The following is a 17,578-nucleotide window of genomic DNA, read 5'->3' on the forward strand; positions in this document are numbered from 1 at the left end:
ACTCCTGAATCTTCCTTTTATTTCCATCACTGCTTCTTCGATGTACAGATTGAACAGTAGGGGCGAAAGACTATATCCTGTTTTACACCCGTTTTAATCCGAGCACTTCGTTCTTGGTCATGCACTCTTATTGTTGCCTCTTGGCTGTTGTATATAATGTGTATTACCCGTCTCCCTCTACAGCTTATCCGCATTTTTCTCAATTTCGAACATCTTGCACCATTTTACATTGTTTAACGCCTTTTCCAGATCGACTAATCCTATGAACTTGTCTCGATTTTTCTGTAATCTTGCTTCCATTATCAACCGCAATATCAGAATTGCCTCTCTGATACCTTCACTTTGCCTAAAGCCAAACTGATAGTCATCTAACACATCCTCAATTTTCCATTCTTCTGTTTATTATTCTTGTCAGCAACTTTGATGTATGAACTGTAAAGCTGATTGTATGGTAATTATCGCACTTGTCAGCTCTTGCAGTCTTCGGAATTGTGTGGATGATATTTTTCAGAATGTCAGATGTTATGTCGCCAGACTCTTACATTGTACACACGACTGTGAAAAATCGCTTTGTTGCACTTCCCTCAATTATGCTAGAAATTCTGATGGAATGTTATCCATCCCTTCTGCCTTATTTGATCCTAAGTCCTCCAAAGCTTTATTAAATTCTGATTCTAATTTTGGATCCCCCACATCTTCTAGGTCGACTCCCGTTTCTTCTTCTATCACATCAGACAGATTTTCCCCCTCATGGAGGCCTTCAGTGTACCCTTTCAAGCTATCTGTTCTCTCAACTGCATTTAATAGTAGAATTTCCTTTGTAATCTTGATGTCACCACCGTTCCTTTTAATTTCACCGAACGTTGTCTTGACTTTCCTATACCTGAGTCAGTCCTTCTGACAATCATTTCTTTTTCGATTTCTTCTTATTTTTGATGCAGCCATTTCGAATTGGCTTCCCTGCACTTCCAGTTTATTTCATTCATCAGTCACCTGTATTGATGTATTCCTGGATTTCCCCGAACACTTTTGTACTTCCTTCTTTCGTCGATCAGCTGAAGTATGTCTTCTGTGTTACGGGGTAGAATCAGCGCCGGCACGCCAGTCGGCACAACAGAGAAGCTGAGACTGTGAGAAGAGGTCAGGTCAGCCAATCGCTCGCTCACCGACTTCCCTTCAGGACGACAACGCGACATCTGAATAAATTAGCTTACCGCGCCTATTTTCATTCTCTGCTTTCGTATGGCGTCATATTCTGGGTACACTCATTGAGTAATAGAGTGTTCATTGGACAAAAGCGTGTAATCAGAATAAATGCTGGAGCTCATCCAAGATCATCCTGCAGACACTTATTTAAAGAGCTAGAAATCTTCACTGTAGCCTCACAATATATATATATATATATATATATATATATATTCACTTATGAAATTTGTTATTAACAATCCGAACGAATTCAAAAGTAATAGCAGTGTACATGACTACAACACCAGGAGAAAGGATGATCTTCACTACTTAAGGTTAAATCTTTTTCTCAGAAGGGAGTAAATTATGCTGCCACAAAAGTCTTTGGTCACTTACCAAATAGCATCAAAAGTCTGACATAACCATGTAGCATTTAAAAGGAAATTAAAAGAATTTCTTAATGGCAACTCCTACTCATTAGATGAATTTTTGGATATAGTAAGTGGGTAATTTCCCATCCTCCTCCCCCCCCCCCCCCAAAAAAAAGAAATTGAGTGTCATGTAATATTTTGTCTAATGTAATATCTTGTATAGACACCTGTTATTAATCTGACACGTTCCATATCATTACGAAGTGTCGTATTTATGATCAATGGAACAAGTACTAATCTAATCTAAAACCTAGGTGAAGGCGACATAAGCGCCGCGCCCAACTGATGGCAGCTTACTTCGAAAGCAGCTTCGACGTTAGTCACTTCATTAGCCGAAGCATCATCATATCATCAATAGCGATCTATACGTAGCAAAGTTAGGGATCAGCAGTCTGTTAGCTGAACTGCAGTGACTGCTGTTAGGAGCGGTCGCCAGGACCAGAAGCTTTACTTTTGTTTGTCTATTCTGAAGAAGACTGATTATTTTGCATGTCGCCCTTTCCTTGCGACACACCTGTCTAACGGCACTTGCGGATGATGATCTATAAAGGACTAGAAGAATTCTCATATCAGAGTCCAGATTTTGTAATTGTCTTGTTTTAATGAAACTAATTAATATGAGATGTATGATTGATTGTCTAGCGAACCGAGTATGCAGGATTCCTAGACAACATTCTGTAACCCATAGTTTCTCCGCAGTTACCTTCTTTGTAGCTAAGTTTTTCTTTCCAACTTCTGTGATTGCCCATTTATATACGTCCACTCCTCTGCAACTGTACTGCCTACTGAGCTATTTCTTACTGCTGGATCTATAGCATTAGATAGTTTCAAGCGTATCTCGTAATCCCTTAGTACTTCCGTATCCCACTTCCTTGCGTATTGATTCTTCCTGAGTTGTGTCTCAAACTTCAACCTACTCTTCATCACTACTACATTGTCATCTGAGTCTATATCGTCTCCGAGGTACGCCTTACAATCCTGAATCTGATTTCGAAATCTGTCTGACCATGATATAATCTAACTGAAATCTTCCCGTATCACCCGGTCCTTTCTAAGTATACCTCCTCCACTTGTAATTCTTGAACGGAGTATTCGCTATTGCTAGCTGAAAATTATTACAGAACTCAATTAGTCTTTCTCCTCTCTAATTCATTGCCCAAAGTCCATATTCTCCTGTAACCTTTCCTTCTAGTCCTTCCACTACAACTGCATTCCAGTTCCCAATTACCATTACATTGTAATCTCCCTTTACGCATTGTAACACCGTTTCAGCATCCTCAATATACTTTATCTCATCTTCAGGTTCAGGTTCCGATGCCACCATGTATACCTGAACTATCGTTATCGGTGTTTCTCTCATTATGTTTGAAGCATTTTCTGTATTTTAGTATAGTCAGCATTGTTTCGTAATTTCCAACCTTCTGTTGTGTTTTGTGGCCCTAATAGTTTCCTTGTAACTCGCCTTTCTAACAATTCTAATTTATCTAAATTATAGGTTAATCCAACCCATTCACCTGCGTATGGTCATTCTGGCTTTTCTACAATGATGTAATGCCTTATTTTTGCATTTTTAGATTGGCACTTTTATTGCAGTGATGTTTGGTGAGACCATCTGCTCTCCCCCTTTTATGCAACCTTTCCTCTATTGCAGATTTTTCCAAAGCATTTTTTGTTATCTCCCCTATATATTTGATTTTTTTTACCTTCTCTATTTGGTCGGTATCTGTTTTCAGGAATTTCGAAGCATCATTAACGTTTTTTTACGCATTGTTTTTCTGCAGGAATTCTTAAGCCAGTTCTCCTGGGAGATTTGTGTTATAGTAGATGCCACATTTTCGGACAGCCAGCCGTGGTGGCCGAGCGGTTCTAGGCGCTTCAGTCCGAAACCGCGCGACTGCTACGGTAGCACATTCGAATCCTGCCTCGTGCATGGATGTGTGTGATGTCCTTAGGGTAGTTAGGTTTAAGTAGTTCTAAGTTCTAGGGGACTGATGACCTCAGAAGTTAAGTCCCATAGTGCTCAGAGCCATTTGAACCATTTAAACTATTTAAACTATGGCGGGTGCAGATCTCTTGTGAATAAAGCGACAATACTGAATTGTCTTTGGACCCAGAGATTCAGATCCACAACACATAATCGATTTTGTGGTGGACGAAAGAAAGTGCTCGGCTTTTTGCCGTCAGTTACAATACATTTCATTAGTGTATATATATAATATATATTGGTCAGACAGTTATGCTGAATTGTGGACTGACTGACTAACAGCCTTTTCTTAAGGGACAGGAACTGGTTAGTGAAGTTTCATTGGTGTACGACGAGTGAAAGTTAATTCTGATTTTTATTTGATTTTTTTATATCATATTATCAGGATTTTACACTTAGAAAGATAACAAGTGTTAGTCGGAGAAAACAGATTTATGCGAGATGAAATCTGCGGCCTTAGATTTTCTTTGTAGCTCTCCTAAGCCGGAGCGACTCCAAATTGACTGCATTGTTATAGCATTCTGCCTCACGCGAATTTGTTCAAAATGGTTCAAATGGCTCTGAGCAGTATGCGACTTAACTTCTGAGGTTATCAGTCCTCTAGAACTTAGAACTACTTGAACCTAACTAACCTAAGGACAGCGCACACACCGATGCCCGCGGCAGGACTCGAACCTGAGACCGTAGCGGTCGTGCGGTGCCATACTGAAGCGCCTAGAACCGCTCGGCCACGGGATTTTGTATTTAGAAGTTTAATCTAAGAGCGCGACAGATGTTCAACTCGAGCTGATAGATTCCTACACAAGGAGTAGACCAAGAGAGTCTGGGTTGTCAACGCCATAAAGGTACTGTAGTAACTATTTTTCGACGAGATAGGGGACGCTTTTCTCTGCAACGAAGATCGTAAGCAATAGAAACCTCGAGATGAGATGATGACTGACAGAGCATTGAATGCAGTGTTCTGGTTTGACCCAAGGAACGCGGAATTGACAAAGACACGAGTCAACTCAGTGTGCGAATATGTACGGGGCCACGACAGGAATAAAAATGAGGAAAGCTATGTTTTTACAATTCATGGCTTGGTTCCACTTTCTTTGGAAGTGTTGCCACCGCCCTAGTGACCTAAATGTGATCATCTGGCGTTTTATCTTTTAGTAGATAAAGCCTGAGGATTGGTGCCGTTCACGAGTTGAAATACGTTTTCCGTTTCTCTATTACAACGTTATCCTACATAACCTCATGAAAAGGAGCACAGTGGTGAATATCCTTGACGATAATGGAATTACGACGAAACTACCACCTTCGATTACCTCTCATTTCTGTTGGCAATACCGTTTGTTTCGCTGCTCTGGAAACAACTGTATGAAATTTAAATGGTGCAGCGTAAAAGTCAAACTCCGAATAAATCATGTGCGTAAAAAACTGTTGAAGCTTACGTAGTCATTTCTTGGCGTACTGGCTATTCGTTTCTGTCACTGGATCTTCTGCCGACGTTTGTTAAACGATTGTCCTAACGTTTCACCAGTAAGAGTGGCTGGCACTGTCAGAGCTTCACAGATGGTTGGTGGTGGCCCATTGTAATTGAGTTCGACTCACTGACCAAAAAAAAGTGAGGTAACCAGAGGTGGAGAGGAAACGAAATAAATGAAACTTCACGGATTGGCAGGGTGTGTGATGTTATTTCAGTGATATTGCAATCAAGTCAAATTCACAGAGAACTTGGCAATATAATTCCACTTGTCAGTGTGACGTTGCACCTTCTGTGGCCCCGATGCATCCATTGCATCGGCTGGGGAAGGTGGCATAAAAAAGCATAAAGCAAGATGGCCCACAGCTGTTTTAACTGGCCGATGATATCCTGAATATGAGAAATCAGACAGAGTTAGCGTCCTAAGTGGTCCCACATATATATTCTATTGGGGACAGACCTGGGCATCGTGTTGGCCACGGTAGTGTGTCAACATTATGCAAACAGTTCATAGAGACACGTGCTTTGTGTAGACTAGCACTGTTCTCTTGAAAAACACCATGTTATGGTCAAGTGACACGTAACATTTGAGGACGCAGAGTGTCTGTGACGTACCTTTGTGCCGTCGCAGTTCCCTCAGTCACTACGAACCCTCATCTGAAGTCCGATGATTCCCCACACCGAGACACCAGGTTTAACACCGCTGAGCCGGCCGGAGTGGCCGAGCGGTTCTAGGCACTACTGTCGCAGGTTCGAATCCTGCCTCGGGCAATGATTTGTGTGATGTCCTTAGGTCAGTTAGGCTTAAGTAGTTCTAAGTTCTAGGGGACTGATGGCCACAGATGTTAAATCCCATAGTGCTCAGAGCCAACACCGTTGTACCGCTCCAAAACTGTGGCTCAAATGGCTCTGAGCACTATGGGACCTAACTTCTGAGGTCATCAGCCGCCTAGAACTTAGAACTTTTAAGCCTAACTAACCTAAGGACATCACACACATCCATGCCCGCGGCAGGATTCCAACCTGCGGCCGTCGCGGGAGCTCGGCTTCAGACTGCAGCGCCTAGAACTGCACGGCCACTCCGACCGGCTCCAAAACTGTGGAAGAATGGGATCGACCCCCAGACCTCCGCCATGCTAGCCGACGATGGTCGTCTGGGATAGTACAGAACTGCGAGTCATTACTGAATACAGTGCAGTGCCATCATAACCATTCCATGCTTCACAATCACGGCCACATGTTTTGTATTAAAACCAGACTACGCATGGGATGAAAATTCCGTAGTCCGTCTGATTATGGTCTCCGATCATGGGTACGGCACGAAACTGAACGCTGCTTTAAGTTTACTACTTCCTGTCGGATGGCAATCGCAAATCTGAAGAGGTTACGACCTTACTTGGTGCACACTAGAGTTATCTCTACCTTGTGGCAGTCAGGTGTGGTCGACTTGAACCTTGATGAAGAGAGTGCCTGCCCCCGTGTTTCCAATATCGGGCCAATTTCATGTCCAAATGCCCGACAAATTTGGATACTGAAGACTGAACAAGCCGGCCAAATGAACACCAACAACAGGCTGCTTTAAAACTAACGGGCGCTGGCACCGTTGCCTTACTTCAGCGTGTGCCATCTCCGTGTCCTTCACACGGTCACTCAACATCTAACGCTGTTTACGTCGTTATACCGGGTGTAACTAAAGTCCCTTTACAGTCTTTACGGACTGATCACGAGATCTAAAATGCGTACTTTGAGAATTATGAGTAATTCCAGAACGAAATTTTCTCTCTGAAGCGGAGTGTGAGCTGGTATGAAGCTTTCTGGCAGGTTAAAACTGTCTGGAAGGTAGGAGACAAGGTACTGCAGAAGTACAGCTGTAAGAACGGGACGTGAGTCGTTCTTTGGTTGCTCAGATGGCCGCTGGCACAGTAGCTCAGCGTGTTCGGTCAGAGAGCTCGTTGGCCTCTGTAATAAAAAACGGGGTGGACGGATCAACAAACGAACTTGAACGGATGTCATGTGACGTCGTCAATGACCAAACACCAAAAAAAAGATGGTAGAGCACTTGCCAATGAAAGGCGGAGGTCCCGAGTTCGAGTCGCGGTCCGGCACACAATTTTAATCTGCCAGGAAGTTTCGTTGTGAGTGATTGTTCAAGAGAAGACATGTGTTTCGAGCAAGAGCTCATAGCTTTTAAAAACGCACTTTAAATCCTCCAGATGCAAATCATCCTCTGTGAGTTCCTTGATGACGAGTGCCGTTCTGTCAGAGCTTAAACGATTGAATTATTGTTCCTTTTAATGCAGATTTGACCTTGGCAATAGATAAAGTCACTTAGTGCTAGGTCAGGCGAATAATGTAGCTGGTGTAACACTGGGATTCCGTGCTTCGCTAGAAACCCCTTAAAAGACAATGCCTTATGAGCCAGTAAGTTGTCTTGTTGCAAAACCAGTGACTTGTTCTTATACAATTCAGGTAGCTTTTTGCCTTATTTTCTGATGAATTTGAGCAATAACCTCAATGTAATAATGCTGAGTAATAGTTTAACCTTCAGTAGCTCATTGAAGATACGCAATTCCGTGAATATCGAAAAAATCATCAACGCTTTGAATCTTTGTCATTCGAGCTTTTCTCGCTCTCGGTGAAGACAAGCTCTTCTAGTGCATTGTTGAGCGCTTTGTTTCTGAATCAGAAGTGACAAATCAAGATTAGTCACAAATTATCGCTGCTTCCAAGAAATTACGACAATTTTCACTGGTATTAAAAGCGTCAGTTCAAATATTTTCACAAGAACCTTTTCTCGACTGAGAAAATTTTCGACACAAGTTTCGCAAACACTTTTCTCGCGTTAAACTGGTTACGTAAAACTTGCCTTACGCATTCTTCGTCAGTTCCTACAGTTTCAGCAATCGATCGAATACCCAATCCAATAATATTCCCTATTTATCCGATATTTTCATCCAGTTTCGATGTTGAAGGGCGCTACGGGCGTAAGTTATCTTTTACGTCTTCTCGGCCCTCTCGGGAACGCTTGCGCAATTTAAAAATTCTCGCACATGAAAAACAGTCATCGCAACAGACTTCTTTTAATAGAAGATACGTTTCAGTAGTAGTTTTTCCAAGTTTCATGTGAAACTTCGGGCAGTTCTTTGCTCTATTATTACACCTATCATTTTTCTGGCAAAACGAAACAACAGCTCTTATATAAACGAAGACCAGGCCACAATGATTTGTCTACAGCCTCCAGAGGTGCCATATTCGACTGAGAAGGCTTAACGCTTCGCAGCTATTGGTTCTTTGGCGCATGCGTTCTAACTCTGACAGCATCAGTACCGTTATTTTATAGCCACACCTCGTACACTGCGTTAAACGTCTCTCCAAATCGCGTCTTTTAGTACGATTTATGTAATAAGTGTCAGGTAATGTGACGTCGACAGATAACTATGCTGTCCATAGATCTTACATTGAAGCTACCTTTTTGTCTTACTTAGCAGTGTATTATGAAACAAAGGACAGACAGTATGTAAACTTTTGGTTGTGGCTGAAATCTTGATTCTAGTGACAGACCTGTAGCGTAGCTAGAGAGGTCTAGGTTATTTCTGGTCGCTGAATGTCGCAGCCATCCCAAGCATGTCTCCACCAAGAGCAGTTGATGAAATAAACATTATTTACAACGAGATTCAGTCGATACAAGCATTGTCAGACAACATTAAATTGCTGAAGCAACTTACAATATATGGTACCACTATAACTGCCAGTCAAAATTAATTTGTAAAACAGCCATACTTCAGACCGCAGAATGCACGGTAGCTGCAGGAAACACAGGAATGGATTGCATGCTAATGTTAATTAACTGTATAAAAAAGGCATTCTTACATTACGAACGTAAACACACACACACACACACACGCACACACACACACACACACAAACGTGCATATACAGGTTCTATGGTCTCAAACTGAATTTATTTTTTTTTTTTTTTTTTTTTTGCAGCCATACGTACCACAATGCAGTTCTTCGTCACATCACTATACTCATATTGCAATTTGGTACGTATTTCTGTTTAAAAAAAATTATAAGTTTTAGTTTCAAACCATTTTGTCTGTATAAACAAATTTCTTTATGCGTTCACCGAGCGAGGTGGCGCAGGGGTTAGACACTGGACTCGCATTCGGAAGGAGGACGGCTCAATCCCGCGTCCGGAGATCCTGATTTAGGTTTTCCGTGATTTCCCTAAATCACTCCAGGCAAATGCTGGGATGGTTCCTCTGAAAGGGCACGGCCGACTTCCTTCCCCATCCTTCCCTAAACCGATGAGACCTATGACCACGCTGTCTGGTCTCCTTCCCCAAACCAACCAACCAACCAACCTTTATGCGTTCACATTTGGAATGCAAAAATTTGTTATTAATTTAACAGTCCTCTGATAAAGGGTTACGCCAGAAACGTGGTAGAAAAAGGAGTTCAATTAACATCAGTGACGACCAAAAAAGGTAACATCAGCCAAAATATCCCAAAGCCTCACAAAACAAATCGGAAAAATGGCTCTGAGCACTATGGGACTTAACATCTATGGTCATCAGCCCCCTAGAACTTAGAACTACTTAAACCTAACTAACCTAAGGACATCACACAGCACCCAGTCATCACGAGGCAGAGAGAATCCCTGACCCCGCCGGGAATCGAACCCGGAAACCCGGGCGCGGGAAGCGACAACGGTACCGCACGACCACGAGCTGCGGACAACAAATAGGAGATACGACTTAGAAGTAAGACAATCGTGCATTTCAAAACCGCCGAAGAAGTTCCAAAAACGGTGGAAACAATTCACTTTAAAAACTAACGTGTAGCGTCAGTGAAAAATTGGAACGTATGCTGAAAATAATTCGTCCATGTAAAACTGCGGATCTGATACGAGAAATGATATAAAAGACATGCCAGTGGAATTGTCTGAGTAGAATGAAACAAATATTCAAATTGAATGAGTAAAACAGAAGGAACGAGGTCCTTTGTGCCTAAACATAATGTCAGGAATAAAGTAATGTTAAAATGACAGCTCTGAAGCGGACGCTGTGAGACTTGCAAAAATTACAGAACGAAAATACATTTACGCATTTGGAAATTGCTACATCCGCAATTGGCTTTCCACTGCGAAACAGATCAGAACGAAACATCTGAACAGCTGGGAATGCTAATGATTACAGGGTTTACAGGTGGGGTAGCGATCCCTCTGGCAACGAGAGGAACAACAGCATAACGGGCTGGCCCTCTGGGAAATTAAAACAGTCCGAGAGCTGTACTGCACAGCGTGCAAACAACCGTGTACCAGTGACACACTACAGGAAGAAACTCGGTACAGGGACTGGTGGGTGTAGCAGAGTCGACAAAATTCCCAAGGCGGTGTACAATTCTGGTCCGATATTCACTTTTTTTGCGGTCGGGCACAGCATATGGCGCAGTTTACACTGCGTCTGTTGTCACCATTCTGTGTTGTTCTCGCTGAGTATTATTTCGTGTTTCAGTAGCTCTGCATGTCGCGTCAGCTTTCGTACAGAAAATCAGAGACTTCTTCAGCCCAGTGCTGTCGACTTACGCATTCAGACAGCGCTAACAGCGAGGGAATGTTGCTATTTCCAGTCGACAAGGAAGCTGCGGCAAGGTAGGTCACTTTTGCCCTTGATTTTTGTCCAGCTTGCATTTTAAATTTTTACATTGATCTTTTTATGGGGTAACATTGGTACGTTATTTCGGCACCTTCAGAGCCACCTGATGAGGTGGCTCACAGTTTGTATATTCATAAAAACATATTTATACTCAAATACCACGTGAGCCAACTTGCACCAACAACAGGGAAAGTTGTCCGACCAATTACTCTATAATTTAATTTAGTTACTATATTGGTTCTTTAATTGAAAATATATTGACTACTTCCAATTTATTTTAATACAAATTCGACAGCTTTATGACAAACTACAATCATGAAGTATGTTATCTTTGTTATAATAATAGCTTGACAGAAAAGCACGTCCAGAATTTTTATCAGTCTTTGTCTGAATACACGATAGGTTCTTCGCAGTTCGAACATTCATAAAAAAGTACTTTCGTGTAATTTTTAACGCATGACCGATGTGGCCACCCTTACAACCTGTCCGTTGAATCCATTCTTCACCTGAACTGCTGTGAGAAAATTGTTTAAGACACCTGAGACAGACGGCGACCTCATCTTCTTCATCCTCAAGAACGTACTTAGCAATGACTACGTCCTTTCTACGTTTTATTTCAGGAGTTTTATCATGTGATTTAGTTTGACCTGTGGCACTTTCTTTAAAATTAACTTTTTATACAGTATGTATTTCCCTTTAATTTTTTTTCTTTTTGTGTTTTTTGCATTGTAACGTATCCTTCACTAAAGTGTCTGGCTACTGCTGAAGTTTTTTTCGTTAGTTTGCTGTCTTTTATCTTAGTTGGCATCTGTCAAACGGCCTATCTTCTTCAGTCATTTGGAACCACGGTTGGTCAGATGATGCGTAGTTTAAATTAACAGGCATTGTTTTGACAGTATAGGGTTACTATTGTTTTCTTGTAAGTTGAAGGGTCAGCTTCGGCAATTAACAACCAACAGAATTAGGATCAGATTTGTTATGTACAAAAATATAGAACAGAAAAAAAATCAAAGGTCTTATAGATGTTACCGGTCCAATATCAATGCCGAACACCAACTGCTTACGTAAAAATTGCTTTGGACATGATCCAGACTTTGATTACGAATGGACCTATCAAATAAGAGTACCTATGTAGAAGACAGTAGGGCAGGTTGACCGTGTAAGCCGACATATGCCTATTTAAGTAGGCCACTGTGCCCCAACACCTTAATTGAATTTAGTTCGTCTTGGGAAACGTCTTAAAAATTAACGCTCTAAACATTGTCAAATTAATTCTTACTGTTGTGGCTGTAGCCTTTGTACTTCCTTGTGCACTAAGAGCGTTGCCTTTGAACATACATCAAAATATCTTGAGCAAGCAAAACTAACTTTTACGATCAAGAAAATATGAAAAGCTTGCCCTTCCTCGCTCAACAGTCTAAGTGCACAGATGGGTTATGGAATGGCGACGATATTGTTGCCACCAACCTCCTTGGTCGGAGTCATATTCTGTCAAATTTAACGAAGTAATATTACCTGGCTATCGTGCCCTTACGACGAATGTGCCCCGGTCTTCCCTAGATTCTAAGAGAGCCTCCATCACACAGCGCGCAGAGGGTGTGCAAAGAGTGCACGAATAATAAGGACTGTGTTTATAATTACAATGTGACTTAACTTATATATAGAAATTATAACGGAACAAGACGTAGATGAGGAAACTGAATGAACAAATTAAGTAATTTGTACAAACTGATAAGACAATCAATACCGAATTTACTACAATATGACCCTGTGTCTTCTAGGAATGTGCAAGTTCACAGCAAACTATCTACTGGGTGGTTGAAGTACAGCTGACTCACGGAGGTGCAGTGTGGGCTGTAATCATTGTATGTCAGCGAAACTAGGTAGATATGCTAATGCGTTAGTGTGGAACCGATTTACACAGGAGGAAACAGTTTCAGTTTCGGCCACCACGTGCAAATCTCGCCCTGTACACTGTATCAAGGTGTGACTTCCACGCTGTGATATAACAAGCTCTAACGTTAGTGAACAGTACGGCTACCGAGAAAGGAAGGCGATAATGACATTCAAATCAAGTGGCTCTTGTGGGGCGGCGTATGGAATTTGTTATAAATAAATGAAATGTTCCTATGATTTATTTAATGCTGTTGTTTGCCGTTCTCAACACTGGCTCTCTAACTACAATATTGGCAACCAGAAAGGAAAGTGATTAGCAAAACGTGAAGCTTGGAAGTAGAATTCCTAGTGCCCACTTCAACCGAGAAACACACTTATAGCCACAGCTTATATCTCTGAGGAATTAGGAGATTTTCTGGGATTGATTATCAAAAACGATTCCTTCAAAATGTTCACTATATTCTGAAAGTCACAGACCAAAAAGAATCTACACAATCCAACTGAGCAGTTCAGAGTCTAAAGCGCTGATGCAACTATAACTGTTCAAATTAATTGTTTAAGTGAATGCTCGCCATAATTTGATGATAATATTCATCAAACACCACGCTAAATAATGATAGAATGTCTGTCCCGCGGCGGCACGTGAAAATACGACATACGCGAACTGAAGATACATCATTAAAGTCATCCCAGAATTAACACTTCACTCGAAAACGATTTCATGGTTACGCGTATCCCGAGTAAGTTATTACGGCATCCGAGGCTGTTTATAGCAATGATACCGACGCGACGCGTCGCGACTCCCGGGACAGATGGTGCGTTAATCAGCGTCTGGAGAGATGCAGCGTTCTTATATATAAAGCCGCGGTGCGGACGGCTAAGGGAGCGCCTGATTAAATTGGCTCTCCCGACTAGCCGCTGGGCTAGTAATGCACCACTTTAAGTTACTAAATAAATCATTGCTTCCTTTGCTGATGGCCAATGAAGCTCTCAATTTAAATGTGCAACCAGCACACAGGTAAGTAATCATAAAAGTCTGACGTGGTTCAGTCCAATATTTTGGGTGAGAGAATTAATTTAATTACACTACACGCAGTAGACGAGCTCTGAACTTACCCTTTGGAGATACGCTATCGCTATAGTTTTGTAGTTGTTCAGTTGAAACTTCTCATATCTTTATGACTGTGGCGGATCTCCCTTCTACTTAAATTTAAACATCCTAGCTTTATTTATTCGCCTACTTTATGTATCTTGCTTCCTTAATTTTTAAGACAAAAACCAGCAAATCATGAATTTCAACTAAAATTTTAATTTGCGAGATCCAGAAAACTTTCTACTAGATTATTATGCAAACGGAATCTAAATATAATTTTTTAGGTTTCTAGCTCTTTTCTGTTGCGCCAATGATTTTTTACAGAAAAACTTCCAAAGTTCGAAAGTGGTTAAAGTTATTGAACTGATATTCAACACATAATGATATAGCATTACTCCCGACATGCTAGAACCGTTTCAGGTTATTTACTTGATTTTTAAAGTATTTCTCAACATTTATGACGTCAGAGCTAGTTACAGCGGACTGGCTGGCACACAATGGAAAGACTGATGTGAATTTTATACGGCGTGAGTAGGCTGATTCCCTACACTCTGAGCACTACGGGACTTAACTTCTGAGGTCATCAGTCCCCTAGAACTTAGAACTACTTAAACCTAACCAACCGAAGGACATCACACTCACCCACGCCCGAGGCATGATTCGAACCTGCGACCGTAGCGATAGAGCGGTTCCAGAGTGTAGCGCCTAGAGCCGCTCGGCCACCGCCGCCGACGATAATGACATTCGAAAACCCTTGTGAGCTTGGTGTGTGACCTGGGAGAAAAAGGCGTCCCATCCCGATGGAAGTTATCAACGATGTTGCTGTAGATGACCATGTAGCACGTGCGCCATGTAATGCTAGTGCTGTCCATCCCATAGTCAACAATACCGAAGCTTTTGCTGTCTATTTTCACTGGTACCCGTACAAGATCCAGACGGTGCAGCAACTGAAACTTCATGATCCGCAGCAACGTTCTGAAATCGCTCTTGGGATCGATATTGATGACATGTGGCCGGGCGGCATTCCGTGGAGTGACTAGGCACACTGTAGACGAGAGGTTGTAGTGAATACACAGAACTGCCGAATTTGGGGTACTATTAAATCACGTGCTGCCCACGAAGAGCCACAACATTTGACGTATGTGACAGTGTGGTGTGGATTCACAACCGCCTTTACTCTCAGACCGTTCTTCATTGAAGAGAGCACACCCAAAGGGCATGCCAGGTGCACCGTTATCGATACCTCCTTGTACAGCATGTGATTCCTGCTTTGGAGGAGTGCTACTCTGTTGAAACCATTGTTTTCATGCAAGACGGGTCAACACCAGTTAAAGTTTTGCTTAATGCAGCCTTCCAGAGGGTTTCCAGATGCATGGCCTGCAATATCACTTTATCTCAATCCATGTGACTTTTGTGTATGAGGATATCTAAAAGAACGCGTTTACCACGGACACGTTCGGTCTCTACCTGATCTGAAGACGAGTATACTGGAACACATTCCTCAGATTCCACAACTGTCGTGAGCAACTACTGATCACGACGTTTTACGAATGCTGCATCTAGTCGAAGTCTCCGGTGCTTATACTGAACAAATTTTGTAAGCGGCACTTGATAGTAAAAACATGATGTCTTTGTCTCTTGTTTGACATTTTCTGCCCACGTCCCGTTCCTGATCCACTACGTAAGCAAACATTTCTACACTACTGGCCATTAAAATTGCTACACCACGAAGATGACGTGCTACAGACACAAAATTTAACTGAAAGGAAGAAGATGCTGTGATATGCAAATTATTAGCTTTTTAGAGCATTCACACAAGGTTGGCGCCGGTGGCGACACCTACAACGTGCTGACGTGAGGAAAGTATCCAACCGATTTCTCATACACAAACAGCAGTTGACCGCCGTTGTCTCGTGAAACGTTGTTGTGATGCCTCGTGTAAGGAGGAAAAATGCGTACCATCACGTTTCAGACTTTAATAAAGGTCTGATTGTAGCCTACCGCGACTGCGGTTTATCGTATCGCGACACTGCTGCTCGCGTTGGTCGAGATCCAATGACTGTTAGCAGAATATGGAATCGGTGGGTTCAGGAGGGTAATACGGAACGCCGTGCTGGATCCCAACGGCCTCGTATCACTAGCAGTCGAGATGACAGGCATCTTATCCGCATGGTTGTAACGGATCGTGCAGCCACGTCTCGATCTCTGAGTCAGTAGTTGGGGACGTTTGCAAGACAACAACCATCTGCACGAACACTTCGATGACATTTGCAGCAGCATGGACTATCAGCTTGGAGACCATGCATGCGTTTACCTTTGACACTACGTCACAGACAGGGGCGCCTGCGATGGTGTACTCTACGATGAAACTGGGTGCACGAATGGCAATACGTCATTTTTCCGGATGAATCTGGGTTCTGTTCACAGCATCATGATGGTCGCATCCGTGTTTGGCGACATCGCGGTGAACGCACATTTCAAGCTTTTCATCGCCATACTGGCGTATCACCTGGCGTGATGGTATGGGATGTCGTTGGTTACACGTCTCTGTCACCTCTTGTTCGCATTGACGGCACTTTGAACAGTGGACGTTACATTTCAGATGTGTTACGACCCCTGTCACTACCCTTCATTCGATCCGTGCGAAAGCTTACATTTCAGCAGGGTAATGCACAACAGCATGTTGCAGGTCCTGTACGGGCCTTTCTGGATACAGAAAGTGTTCGACTGCTGCCCTGGACAGCACATTCTCCAGATCTCTCACCAATTGAAAATGTCTGGTCAATGGTGGCCGAGCAACTGGCCCGTCCCAATGCGTCAGTCACTACTCTTGATGAACTGTGGTATCGTGTTGAGGCTGCATGGGCAGCTGTACCTGTACACGCTATTCAATCTGTGTGACTCAATGCTCAGGCGTATCAAGGCAGTTATTACGGCCAGAGGTGGTTGTTCTGGGTACTGACTTCTCAGGAAGTATGCACCAAAATTGCGTGAAAATGTCATCACTTGTCAGTTCTAGTATAATATATTTGTCCAATGAATACCCGTTTATCATCTGCATATCTTCTTAGTGTATCAATTTTAATGGCCAGTAGTGTATTTATCCCAATGCAGTAACGATCTGCTGCAGCTACTTAGTGTTCTTACAGATATCACGACAGCTAGAAAGTAAGGTCGTAAATCAGAACAACAGACATAGGATCCTGTTGCTATGACACTGGCCACATTACTCCAAAGAGTTGTAATGTTTACAAATGAAACATTCACGGGACATTAAGACGAAAATTTCCGCTGAGCGACGCCAGCTAAGTATTGATATCGGTTTGTGTAATTACATTACTAATGTCACTGCAATTCTATTGACTGTGTGCGTGTGATTTATCTGTTTAATGTCCATTATGAAACAATATGTTCCACCAAGCTATGGGCGTCGCTGCGTCATGAACAGACTGACGATATTGCAGGCCGACTTCCCCCAGCGAGCTCCTACGAAGCTGTAAGACATTGTCCTGCCATTAGTTTGACTGAAATTGAAATAAAATGAAATGTAAAATTGCTGTTAATGCCTTTGTATCTGAGCTAATGAGACAGCATTAAAAAGTTTTTCTCTGTAAAATATGATTGGAGATGATTAAGAAGTAAAGTAATGTGGTGATTCGTAGTACTGAGCAGATATCACGAAGAAAAATTATTATTTAACATGAAAAAGACTTCCAGGCTTCATTTTCGCAAGGCGGGCGAACAGTTGGAAGTTTTAAGGGAAGATTCTCTTACTGGCGTCTTACATGAAATATGAACGTTTCAATAGGTATGTGGCAATGGAAATGGATTAATAATTGATTGAATAATTGGAAAAACTGA

General features: G+C 42.2%; 2 protein-coding genes across 3 annotated transcripts in view; one reads left to right on the plus strand and one right to left on the minus strand.

Moving 5' to 3' along the window:
- LOC126278933 (decreased expression in renal and prostate cancer protein-like) overlaps positions 1-7,338 on the plus strand; it is a 111,936-nt gene extending 104,598 nt beyond the window's left edge. The window contains exon 4 of the mRNA XM_049979211.1: positions 7,282-7,338. Coding sequence (XP_049835168.1) covers positions 7,282-7,338 — 57 coding nt within the window. The remainder of the gene's footprint in view (positions 1-7,281) is intronic.
- The window catches only part of LOC126278462 (CD151 antigen-like), a 1,693,623-nt gene that overhangs the window by 1,597,516 nt on the left and 78,529 nt on the right, over positions 1-17,578 (minus strand). The window lies entirely within an intron of this gene.

Source organism: Schistocerca gregaria, chromosome 6, assembly GCF_023897955.1.
Source record: "Schistocerca gregaria isolate iqSchGreg1 chromosome 6, iqSchGreg1.2, whole genome shotgun sequence".
Classification (NCBI taxonomy): Eukaryota; Metazoa; Arthropoda; class Insecta; order Orthoptera; family Acrididae; genus Schistocerca; species Schistocerca gregaria.